Consider the following 12,480-nt stretch of genomic DNA (forward strand, 5'->3'; position numbering starts at 1 on the left):
CGCAATCAGAGCCTCCACGTGGTATATATATGCGCCTTATCCCTGTCGCATTCTTACGTGTTTACCGACCAGCATCACCGGTGTGTATGAGCTGACATCAGGGTGTGTACTAGTTAGCTCCGTTCCACCATGTTATCTGAGAGTCAAGGAAATGTAGCTGGTTGGTGGAATGGTCAAAAATGCATTTTAAATGTATTGAATACAACGTATAATCGCAATGCAGATGTAATTCCAAAAACCCTTGCGTTCGCTTTATACAACTATAGGTAGGTTGGCGTCTTGAAAATGATTATATGACAGGATACACTCAAGTAATCCTCCCCAACCTACTTGAGCTGCATACAGCGAACACCAGGTGCTTGGAAATACACCTCTAGCACAAGATATAACAAACCGCCTGTTCGTTCGCTCGCTCATGTAGGACGGAGTAGAGCTCTTTCCCCACCAAACGCCGATATCTACGCCAATCATGGCTTCGTGAAAACATTACTGTTTGAGATACTCCCTCAGAACCAGTTTACTAAAGCCGTACTAGCCGGATTCGACGGGTTGCCCCCATGACCATACTGAGTAACCATGTCGTCCCAGAGCGTCCAGTCCATGTCGCCGTTGTCCATCATAACGGCGTCGTCAACCTGCTGCTGCTGCTGCTGCCCGTTGCCGCCCATGAGCATGCCATTCAAAGCAGTGTTGCCGGTGTTGTCGATGCTGAAATCCATGTTGGTGGATGGAAGCATGCCGTCGCCAAACGTGGGGTAGCCATTCACCTTTGTTGGTGGATGCGCGCCATGTGTACCGTATGGATGTATTGAAGTGGTGGTGTTGGAGCGAGGAGGTTGCGAAGTCGTGGACGGGGCAGCAAAGTTTGGAAAGTCTACGGTTGTGCCGTCGTAGACTCCGCCAGCACCCATGACGTCGTTGATCACATTGTCAAGGCCGAATTCGAATAGGTCGCCGAATTCCTTCCCAGGACTGCTATTGCTGTGACCTCGTGTGCCGCTTGCTTGTCCATTCGGTAATTGTCGTTGCCCACTCATGCCGTCTCCATTCTGCAGCGGGCTGTTCCGCGATTTGGCTTGCGTAGGGCTGTTTGGCCAACTTCCAAGTTCAGTGCTAGGCATGTCTCCCAATTTCGGTGCAGCAGGTCGCAGCATGCTGTCCAGGATGTCGGCATCTTGTTGTGATGGCTGGTTCATTTGACTCTGCGCAGTTGGCATCTGGAAGGAAAACGGGCTATTGCCAAACTGCCCGCTTCGAATAGCCAAGCTAGCCCGCTCAAGAGCCAACTCTCGCTCTCGCGCAGCCCTTGCTTTCGTGAGCAATTTCCTGAGCGGTTTCCACAGAGTTCCTTGTTGGCCTTTGCGGAGTGGCGAAGCGTCGTTGAGCGGGAACCACCAACGGCCCGCTGTGGCTTCTAGGGCCCTCCATGCGCGCTCTACGGCTTCGCCTTTGGTGCGGACGCATAGCTCAGAAAGCAGAAAGGCGATGGCGTGCCATTGCACATACGTGCGGAACAGCCAGCCCCATTTCATAGTTCGCGCTTCGGTCTCGAGCAGCATGGAGTACTCCACATTCTCAAGCGAGGTAATGAAGAGCTTGTCCTTGGTTTCCTGAGGCAACGTCGCACCCCCATCTTTTCGCTGATATGGATGGTATACTATCAGCCACATCTTGCTCATGATGAGCCTGGAAATTGTCGCCGTAACCCAACAAATCGGGATCGTCATGTCGCAATTCTTGAGGTATTTGTTTTCCATGGCCTGGTGGCACTCTGTTATCCACTTCTCCTTCTGCTCGATCGTCATGCCAGCGAAGTACTCGGTGCACCTAGCGGGTCCTGGAGGTATATATGCGATGCGGCGCATGATGTGAGCGATTTCGAAGCGGAGGAGGCAGAAGGTCATGTCTGTGAAGCCCTGTCGCTCTTCGGGGAACCCGGTCATGTCGGGGTGTATATCTGTGTCGTTCACATTGAGGGGCTGCGAGGTATTAGCATATAAGTGTGAGACTTGAGCCAAAAAGACTTACCATCTTGGTGTCAAACTGAGCTTCCACAATGGTGGGATCGCAGCCATGGTCTTCGGAGGATCGCGCGTCGAGAATACAAATCTGCCACCAAAGCCGCCTTCGCATCTCAATCTCGAATGGTGGCAGTCCGAAGTGGCTGCCATCTCGGTGTATTCCGAGCGTCTGCGCGATGCGTACAACCAGACCAGTTAGCGTCCAGATCTTGCGCGCGTCATCGTTGCGCCGCATCAAGACGAGGAAGATGACAAACGACTGCAGTATGATAACCTCGTCGCAGTAAAGGAAGTTTGCCCTCGCCAAGGCCTGTTCCAGTCCAAATCGATATCGATTAAGCAGTGTAGCTCTGTCTTCTCCCCATCTTTCCAGACAGGTTTCCGTAGTGGAGCTTGTTACGGCGCCATAGTATATGGCAAACAGGAGCGTTTCCAGCCCTTTGCTTACTTTATCGGGATGTGCGAAGGCGTCGAACACGGTAGGCTCGAAGGTGGGAATGTGTAAGACCTTGACTAAGGACTCGACGTTCTCTTTGTAGACTTCCCAGAACTGGCGCGCTTGTTGCTCAGGAGGATGTAGCGCGTGCATATCGACGTTGGAGGAACTGTAGCCGAAGATGAAGCCCTGGGCCGAGGACATGTTGGACGATTCGGGCGACTGTGCGTCATCTTCGTCGTCGTCGTTCTCTATGAGGATCGCCTTTAGATCTTCGACCTGGGATGCATCAGCGTAGTCACTGTTTAGTCAGCTCTTCGTACATACCTCGTTGTTCAGGGAAGCCCAGAAGGAGTTGTTGATATAGCGACTGCGGCCATTCTCAACCACCAACCGTCCGAAGCGGCTCTCGAGACCCTCGACGCTGTTGTCGGTCGCGACCTTTGCGCCATGCTGTTTGGCAGGCCACTTTACGCCGCTGTTCCCGTTGGGGCATCCCTCTTCGCTCGTGCTGTTGTGTCGCTCCTTCTCACGGTCGGCGGCTTCCTGCTCGTGACCCTCAACCTGGGCATTCAGGCTGGTGACGACGCCCTCCAAGCGCCTCAGCCTCTCCAGCAACTCGGCATCTGGTGGCTTCCTGCTCTTGCGCGGCGCACGTCCAGGTCCGGGGAAGATGCAGTCGATTTTGGCGCGTAGACAGTTGGAACACGGGTCCTTTTTGTCGCATTTGACTTTGCGCCTGCGGCAGGTTACGCACGACCGGGGGTTTGGCGTCGGCCCAGCACCACCACCGGGTGAGGGGCCGCTGATGCTGCCGCTTGGCCTGTGTGTGCCATTGGGCGGACTCTGGCTCTGCTGCATGTTGTCCGACATTGTACGAGAGGTGGATGACACTGGGAATAGTCTCTTCTCTCACCCAGACGTCTTCTCACTCTTGACACTCGCACCTCCGTGTGGCTTGACTCTTGCGGCGAGACCCTGGTCGATTGTCGGTGCTGACCCAACTTCACTCTCCGACCACCGTTTACGAACCCAGTACGAAGCGGAACATTCCCGGTGGGGCATGCAGTCTCTGGCGAATCAAACTATGGCGCATCAACGCCCGAGCAGATCAGGCTGGTCGACCACGAAAGATTGGGAAAGAGACGGAAAGTCGATTGGTTGACTTGCAAACCTGCGGATGAAGCATCGCATATTGTGCCTTATGCCCGACTAAAACCGACGCAACGTCATTCACGGCTGGGACTGAGCATCTGATAACCAACAGCAGTCCTGTCAGGCGACCCGTTGGAGTCAGATTACTGCACATCCCATATGCCTAAAGTGCTCTCTGAGTCATTCCAGTCAGGCCACCCGTGTGCAGCATACCGTTCGCGACTTAGTCCAAGTTGGAACTCAATCGACACATCACGGTAGAACTATGTCGGGGCCCACGGAGACCTGCTAATACATCAAGCAGAAAAGTCAAAACAACACGTCACAAGGTGGTTTGGAACAGGATCAGGGTTCACAATGTGCTACCAATGTAAGCCTGTCCGCGTCCCGTGGAGTGCGAAGAATCGGTCAAAAATTCGGAGCTACCAATCATCTCCGCAAGTCCGCCTTAATCCGACTTGCATGCGTCCAAGAACTTTTCCGAGAACAGACATGGCATATCCGTACAGAGTGTTGCCTAGCATGAATTATCCAAGTGCTCGTGATGGGTATCGCGAAAAGCGTATCCTCCTTGTGACTCCAATATTTTCCTAAACGCCTTGTAGATGGGCCGTGATCAAAACGTTGCATCACATCCTACCACAGCAAAGGTATCCAAGCCTACCTCCGCTCACCGCGGCCTCCGATATTCTTCTCCTTCTTGCGCCTACTGTTCTCGACGGAGAGACGCGCCTTTTCCTCTGCCTCTTCCTCCATCTCCCGATCGATCGCTTCTCTGACACGCATGAGCTCTTCCAAGGGTATGCCTTTAGTATCCACCACCACACTAGGTGCGCCCTCCAAGTATCTCAAGTTTTCTAGCGCTTGCTCGACTAGCTTGTGCAGTTTGGCCTGCGAGTTCAGGTTGTCGTGTCGCTTTGTGTTGTGCAGATCAGGGTATAGAACACCATCGCCGTTCTCAGCTCCTTTGAAGGCTTGGAGGTAGGGAACATGGGCGGGTAGCTCGTTGTGGAGTGTCGCGCCTACACAAACGGAAGTTTCGTGGCACCATGTTCGTGCGACGTTGCGAGGTGTATAGCCACCACCGCCGATGATAAGTAGAGGGCGACCGTAGGCTTTTACGGTTTCGACACAGTAGCCGTGCGCTTTGATGTTGAGATTGAAACGACCGAGGCGGTCGCCACCAAGAGAGTCGGCTCCGGATTGGAGAACAATGGCTTGCGGATTATACTTGTCGATTACGGCGCCTGTGACTGTCTTGAACAGCCATTTGTACTGATCATCGTCGATGCCATCATCAATGGGTATATTCAAACTGTGAGCTTTGCCGGGGTTTCTGGGGTCTACGGGACCTGTCTCATCGATGTTTCCTGTACCCGGGAAGAATGGGTAGCCGTGCTTGTCAATGCCGTATTTGTGGTACGAGAGTGTGAAGACACGATCTGTAGACTCAAACGCTTGCTCGACACCGTCACCGTGATGAACGTCAATATCGATGTACAGGACTCGTTGGTTCCGCGAGAGTAGCGTTTGTATCGCTATGACGATGTCGTTGACGTAGCAAAATCCTGAGGCGAGATTCTTTTTCGCATGATGTAAACCTCCGGACCAATTAATGGCGATATTGGATTGGTTGTTGATCAGGTTGTATGCAGCACTCATCGTAGCTCCAGTGTAGAGCGATACGTAGTTCCAAAGTCCATCGAACACCGGACAGTCGTTTGATTCACCACCGAAGCCATATGTTATGTACTGTGGATCTTCAGGCTGCGCGTTTTGTGGTGTGATCATGCTGAGATAGTCTAGATATTCGCGGTCATGGAATATACCAAGATCATCCTTGCTCGCTGGTTTCGGTTCGAATAAGTCCATAGTATACTCTAGTCCATACGCAAGAACGAGCTGTTTCGTCAGCGTTAAACGCCATGGCTTCATTGGATGTGAGCTGCCAAAGTGATGATATTCGACGTGCGGATTGTAGTGGAAGGACACGTTCCAGCCCTTTGGTCTTTCAAGACCATGTTCCTCGGCCTCGCGGGCAATCACTTCTCTTTTCTCGGCATCAGTGAGCACCTTGAAATCCTGGTAGTTGGCGACCCAAGGATCATCGGGAGAGAGGTACTCCTGCACGATGTTGCTGGGACCGCTGGGCGGCGCATAGTCGGTGACCCGCATATCGCGAAAGACGTGTGAAGAGTCGTGAAATCCCTCCAGAAAGTCCTCGCTAATGGAGCGTGTCTTTGGCGCACCCTCGTAGATCCAGCGATTTACCTCGTCTTTGGTGCTAACGAAAGTATTGATAAAGGAGTGGGGTCTCAGTTCCTCTTCCCGGCTGTTGTTCCAGCGTGCTAAAGTATCAGGGTCAGGTGCGGGGGGCGGAGCTCGATTGTCCTCTGCCGCAAGGTACTGCGCTTGTTAGTATATCTGCGAGAACACTGGAGCTTGGACAGGTCTCGCAACTGGCGAACACGATGTTCCGTAGCGAAGGTGTGCAGGGGGTCTCTGGAAACGACACTGCACGCGTACCTTTGGTTTTTGTGGAGGCCGTTTCTGGGTAGATGGCGAGGGCTCCTTCTTAAGGCTGTAGTTTACTCTAGCTGTGCGACGTGTGTACGGATTTGGCTTCTGCCACTGTGGTCCGTTGAGAAGTGTAGCGAGCTTCGGGTCCACACTCGTACCAGTGAACTCGTGGCTATATGGCAGGTGGCCCTGGTCTTCAGTCAAGTCGTCCCCTCGGCTGGAGTTGTCAGCGTCGTCGGAACAAGGCTCGTTCGTGGTGGATGAGACGGGCTCGTATTCGCTGCCGTCGTCTGATTGGGTGTGATAGCGCTGCATCTTGCCGAACACGTAATCTAGCCTCTTTGTCAGCGGCTGTTCCTGCATGCCCGACGCGTTACAACACGACTCCGATAGTCTGTCGCAACAGCTAAACTCACGATATAATCCGGTCGAGACGCGAGAAGAGGCCAAGAACTGGGATTTGAGTGCGACCAAAGTAGGAGTCTGCGGAAAGGTTTTTGCGCTTTGTCATTTCCTTCATTGCGACACGGCTCCTTCACTTGTAAAGCCATCAGCGCTCATCGATTTCCATCAAACTCGCAGGTGCAACGGAGAATACAGCGCTTGATCTTTCTGTCCGCCGTTCCGAGCTTGCTGTCAACGGCGTCCTGGCTGCGCGCGACATAACTCGTCACAAACATCGCCACACGCGTCGATACGCCTAGCCATCCGACCTACCTGAAATCTCAACATGGCTATCGCAGAGGATGCGGCAACAGTACTCGAACAGTTCATACATGATGGTAACTTTGATCAGAGCATTGTGCGCGACTTCGCAATTAACAAGTAGCAGTTGCAAACCTTCCAGCAGAGATTACGCATCTCTACGAAGAAGTGCAGGCCAAGGACAACCAAATCCAAGAACTGAAGTCTGGCATACAGCAACGCGACGGCAGCATACAAAAATTCATCAAACTCAATGGCAGCCTAGTCGAGAACCCAAAAGAGGCTGGGTATTCGAAAACCATCATGGCAAACTATGAGAAGGCACAGATCCTGCAAGAGGAGAAGATAGGGCTTGTCGACAAGGCGGCTGCGCTGGTATGTCATTCGTAACGAATTCTGTTACATCTACTTATGATACCAGCTCGACCGTCACGTAAAGCGACTCGATATCAAATTACGAGACCTGCAAAACGATGGTTCAATACCTACTGACCCGGAGATGCCGTCACTTTTGAGGAACTCTCCAGGTAACTTGGTGCCACCAGCGTCGCAGTCGAATACAGGGTCCAACACACCGCTGCTCCCCGTGTCTGGCAACGGCGGTGGTGCTCCAAACCTTGCCCAGGCCGCTGCCATCGCACGACTTACTAATGCGACAAACGTAGGTTTAAATTCGAGGATGAATCCATCGCTGCAGAGCATGCAAACACAGGCGCTGTTGAACCAGCAACGACTCACAAACCAGCAGAGTGCCATACAGGCGAACGCGCGACAGGAGCGTGAACTCTCGGCAGGAAGCGACAGCAAGCGTCGCCGACCGACAGGAAGCATTGGCCCTCTCCCTGCAGCATCTTCAAACCTGGGCCGGCAAGGGTCTATAGGGCCCGGGACCCCGAAACCGTCCACACCTGGATCGCGCGCAGGCAGCGTAGGACCCCGGCCGCAGAAGAATGCACTCACAGTAAAAAAGGCGAAACCACAGCAACCGCTGCGCAAGGCGGCCCTTACCGCCAAGTCTGGGGTCAACAAGAAACGCCGCAAGGGCGGGTCACGAGCATCGCCATCGACGACGGCGGACGATGAGAGCGTGGCAAGTGAAGCGGGCACCGAAGACGAAGATATGTCAGGCATGGGGGGCGGCGATGCAGAGGAAGATGAGTCGGATGACACCAAGTACTGCACATGCCAGCGCGTTAGCTTCGGCGATATGGTGGCCTGCGATAACGACAATTGTCGGTATCAGTGGTTCCACTGGGAGTGTGTGGGCATCAAGGAAGAGCCATTGGGGGATTGGCTCTGTCCAGAATGCCGGAACCAGGCGCCTTCGAAGATCAAGAGAGCTCGTTAGGGACGGTTCGGAGTAGATCGAGGGTCGGTGGTTGACACGTGACGAAGCTGCGCACGTGTTGTGGCTTGGCAAGGGTGCACTTGCTCTATAGCGAGCGGGAGAGGCGTCGACTGGGAACAGCCACCAGCGAGACGCGTGGCATCATATGTTCTATTTCTACATCGTAGTCTGTATATGATAGACTGTTCTATACCCCATCAATTTGCGTATTCGCTGTACGAAATTAGTTCAGTCTCCACAGTGTTGGCCCATGATCGCCGGGCCAGACCCGACGGCCGGGATGGCCATGGCAATCTCTTCGTAAAACGCGGACCTCTATCACGACGTTCATGGTACCGCTGCCTGCCATAAGACTGGCAGGACAGGACTCCCAGGGCAGGCTGATTGCGACATTCACTATTGCCAGGTCCCGCTATAAACACCACGGGGAGCGTCGACGGCTTCAGTGTTGAGCGCCCTTGCCATGCCGCCCGCCTGGCTGCTAGCTAGCGCCTAAATGCCCCAGCCAAGGCCGCGCGAAAGGGGCAGCATCACCGACATTGGACAACAGCAGCGGGCAGCCTCATAAGTGTCAATGGCCCCGGCTGCTGGGTTCCTGCATACTCGTAGTAATATTCTGGTTCTGATTGTCGCTCTCTTCGCACCGCACCTCGGCCTCTTTGACTAGACCGCTGGCGTGCATTCCACTCCCTTGGCTGGCTGACGTGCTGCGCTGCTTTGTTTGCATTCGCTCCTTCACCGCATCGCATTTCGGAACATTGCCGAACGCCCGTCGACTCCTACCACGCCTAGAGTTTCACCAGCAGCCCTCGCCGCCCGCCACGCTCTCTGCTTTTGCAAACCTTCGCTCCCATCTGAAGCCCACTAACACGCCCCGATACGGATACGATCCCTGTGACAGCGGCAACCCGCGGGGTGAAACGCGACGCAACCACGATGAATGCCATGAACACCCGCAATGGCGCCCTATCGCCCCTCTCCACCGACAGCCAAGAGTGGTCGCCCATCAACGGCTACCGGAACATTGGCGGCGACAATCCGTACTCGCCGACCATTCCTCCCAACACATACGGGCCCAGCAACCCCGATGGCGGCATGCTCAATGGTATGCGCCCTGGCACCGGCAATGGCAACCCCTCGCCGCCCAGCTCAGTAGGCCGATCGAGCGACGGTACAGGCCTGTACGCCTCCAGCATCAGTGAAAACACGCGGCCCATGATAGACCCTAGGAAAATGCAAGCGCTAGAGGAGACCATGTCGGAACATTTTAGAGTGCTCAAGGCCTACTTGGGGCCGTATCTCAATGACGAGAAGGGCAACCCGCGCCCGAGCCGTGCCAAGGACAAGCTGACCCGCCTGTCTGCTGTGCAGTTCCAGGAGCTCAGCACCGACGTATATGATGAGTCGATACGCAGAGAGCAGGACCGCAAGCGGGGAGGCCCAGGAGCGCCTGGCAACGACACCCCCAAATACCTCCTACCCAAGAACAACTTCCACCCGAAACGGAATCAGGCGAGACAAAAGCTCTCCACGCTGCCTCTCGAGCGCTTCCGTCAACTCGCGACCGACGTCTTCTACGAACTCGAGCGCAGGTTCCCGCGCTTCACCAGCGGCGACATTCCCCCACGATCCTCGAGCCCCAACGGCAGCATCGCGAGTCGCATAAGTAACAGAGGGCCTCCGAGTAGAGGCGGTACACCGAACAGCATGGGCGGACGACCTCCGCCAGGCCCAGGCTATCGGGGACCTCCAATGGGCGGACCCATGGGCGGACCCCAAGGAGGGCCCCCAGGTCCACCAGGCGGGCTGCGGCCCGGTTCAAATGGGTCGGGTGGCTCGTTCGGGCGGCCACTGCCGAAGACGTTCCAGTCAAACACGATTGTGCCGAACAAAGGCACCCTGGTCGAAGATGACGATGACAGCGGAGCAGATGACGACGATGCGTTCAATCTGGAAGGTGCTGCTGCCAGGCGGCAAACGAACAAGAGCGCGAAGAGCATGAGCATGGCGCAGGAAAAGATGACCGCAGATCTGCAAAACCAACTGGCTGAGTTGCAGGAGAAGATTGGCTCTTTGGAAACCACCATACGGAACAAGGACGACGAACTCCAGCGACTTCAAGATACCGATAAGACACGCGACGGTGCTTCGGCTTCCGAGCGTGCGGAGTGGGATCAACTTCGGAATTCGCTTGAACAAAAGGTTCAACAGGCTGAGAATCTCAACTCTTCACTTCGTTCCGAGATAGATAGATTGCGCAACGAAAACGAAGACGTCGAGAGCAGCCTCCGTGCACAGATCGAAGATCTCCAGTCTCGAGCACCTCAGCAAGCGCATGACAACGGAGATGGTGAATGGCGACAACGATGTGAGGAGCTTGAACGAGAGTTGGGTGAACAACAGCAGGTCGCCGAAGAAGTACGAAGAGACGCAGCCATGTTCTTGCAGGAGATGAAAGAACTTTCTGCCCGCAGCGATGCCGCGGCCGAAAAGGAAGAGCAAATGGCGAATCAAGTGTCATCACTCGAGACGGAGCTCAAAGACTGGAAATCGAGATATGCCAAGGCAAAGACACAACTGCGAAACCTAAAGGCATCTTCTATGGGCTTACAACAGCTCATGTCCCTGAACCAAACCAACATCACCCGCGATGCTGCCTTTACGACGCCAGACGGATTGGTCAAAGATGTTCACATCACCAAGTTCCAGCTGAGCATTGATGAGCTGCTGCAGACTGCGAGAAGAGCAAACTCAGAGCAGACTCTCGAGAGTATGCGCCATGTCGTCAAGTGTGTACGAGCCATTACCGGTGACATTGACAGCACTTCTCTGTCACAAGTCCAGTCTCCCACCAGCAGTGTGAGCGGCGACCTCTTTGCAAGCCCTGAGAAGCAGCAAGCAAAGCTCAAGTCTCGTGTCAGCGCTACGGCCAACAACCTCATCACTGCTACCAAGAACCACACGGCATCTGGCGGACTGTCACCAGTCAGTCTTTTGGACGCTGCAGCTAGTCACTTGTCAACAGCTGTTGTCGAGCTAGTCAAACATGTCAAAGTACGACCGACACCAGAAGACGAGCTTGAGGCAGACGATGAGGATGCTGATAGGCCGATGCCACTAAAGCCGGCTGGACAGAACAACTACAGTGCGTACTCGCCGAGCAACACCAACGACAACACCAACAGCAGCGGTTCGACCTCGGCATACGGTCACCAGCGCAGTCGTAGCAGCAAAGGCGGCAGCAGTGACACTACCAGGTACAGCACCTATAGCTCTCCCTACAGCGGATACGACGGGCAAAGCGGAGCCATGAACGGTACTAATGGCGCAAGTGATAGCGGTATGCTCGATTTCAAGGTACATTCCAACCAATACCAGTAGTCAACCTCTACTAACGTTGGCAGAACTACCTTGAAGATCAGACAGCACTCCTCGTCCAGAGCATACAGCCGCTTGTCAATCTCATCCGCTCGAACCCTGATTCTACGCCCGGTGACGAGCAACAAATTTACGAGTACATCCAGGACATCTCGCAAGCAGTCGACGACACTGGTAACAAGACCTATGATGCTGTAAATCAGCTTTCCAACCCTGCATTGAAAAAGCACGCGCTTCCCGTAGTAGAGGTGCTCGACGAATGCAGACAGAGTATGCTTGCTGTCGACATCAACGGTGGAGGTCGCGACAGGATTCCGCCGCTTGCATTCAAGACCGCTAGAGCTCTCAAGGTAAGCGCTACAACAGCAACCGTAATATTCGACATACTAATGGTAATACAGGAGCTCGTACTTCGCGTAGACCGCATCGAGTCTGGCGAACTTACTGTCGATGAGACGCTCAAGACAGAGCTATAGTGTGAAACACCGACACACACTCATTCAACGTATAATGCCATCACACTATATACCTTCCAACGCAACTTATTTATTGGACTCGATCTTGCCGTTCCCGGTCTTTTTGGATCTGGCACGGCGTTTACGGTGCTTTTCTTTTACAATGCCTTATGACATTCGCCGATCTCTGCTTTCTTGGCTAAAGTCGTTGGCAATGCTGGATACCCAGTCTTCGACTCAAAGGGCAGGACACCAGAGCATGTAAAGATTTGGACTCTTTACAGGAAATATTATTATTGTTTATTGCGGCGGTGACGGATACACGGGCTTCTGCCGGGCTCTAATGTGGGCATGACTTTCGGGCATGCGCTTCAGCCACCTTGGATAATCGGACTATTTTGGCTGAGTTATGAGGTACTATGATCATGGACGGACTGTTGTATAGTAATGTAGCCGGGCTAG

The 12,480-nt window shown here is 54.0% G+C and overlaps 3 protein-coding genes across 3 annotated transcripts; 1 reads left to right on the forward strand and 2 right to left on the reverse strand.

Moving 5' to 3' along the window:
- Nucleotides 1-506: 506 nt before the first annotated feature.
- J4E88_009258 (uncharacterized protein) lies at nt 507-3,330 on the reverse strand (the record flags this gene model as incomplete). Its single annotated transcript, XM_049402862.1, has 3 exons — nt 507-1,979; nt 2,029-2,736; nt 2,785-3,330. 3 exons carry the CDS (start codon nt 3,328-3,330, stop codon nt 507-509), a joined length of 2,727 nt encoding a protein of 908 aa, XP_049251350.1.
- A 942-nt stretch (nt 3,331-4,272) lies between these two features.
- J4E88_009259 (uncharacterized protein) lies at nt 4,273-6,447 on the reverse strand (the record flags this gene model as incomplete). The annotated part of the gene is made up of 2 exons (XM_049402863.1): nt 4,273-6,018; nt 6,139-6,447. The coding sequence occupies 2 exons, from the start codon at nt 6,445-6,447 to the stop codon at nt 4,273-4,275; spliced, it is 2,055 nt and encodes a 684-aa protein (XP_049251351.1).
- A 2,674-nt stretch (nt 6,448-9,121) lies between these two features.
- J4E88_009260 (uncharacterized protein) lies at nt 9,122-12,039 on the forward strand (the record flags this gene model as incomplete). Its single annotated transcript, XM_049402864.1, has 3 exons — nt 9,122-11,542; nt 11,590-11,913; nt 11,965-12,039. The coding sequence occupies 3 exons, from the start codon at nt 9,122-9,124 to the stop codon at nt 12,037-12,039; spliced, it is 2,820 nt and encodes a 939-aa protein (XP_049251352.1).
- Between the last annotated feature and the right edge of the window lie 441 nt (nt 12,040-12,480).

This window comes from Alternaria novae-zelandiae, assembly GCF_023758075.1.
Source record: "Alternaria novae-zelandiae strain BMP 2774 chromosome Unknown scaffold_23, whole genome shotgun sequence".
Lineage (NCBI taxonomy): Eukaryota > Fungi > Ascomycota > Dothideomycetes > Pleosporales > Pleosporaceae > Alternaria > Alternaria novae-zelandiae.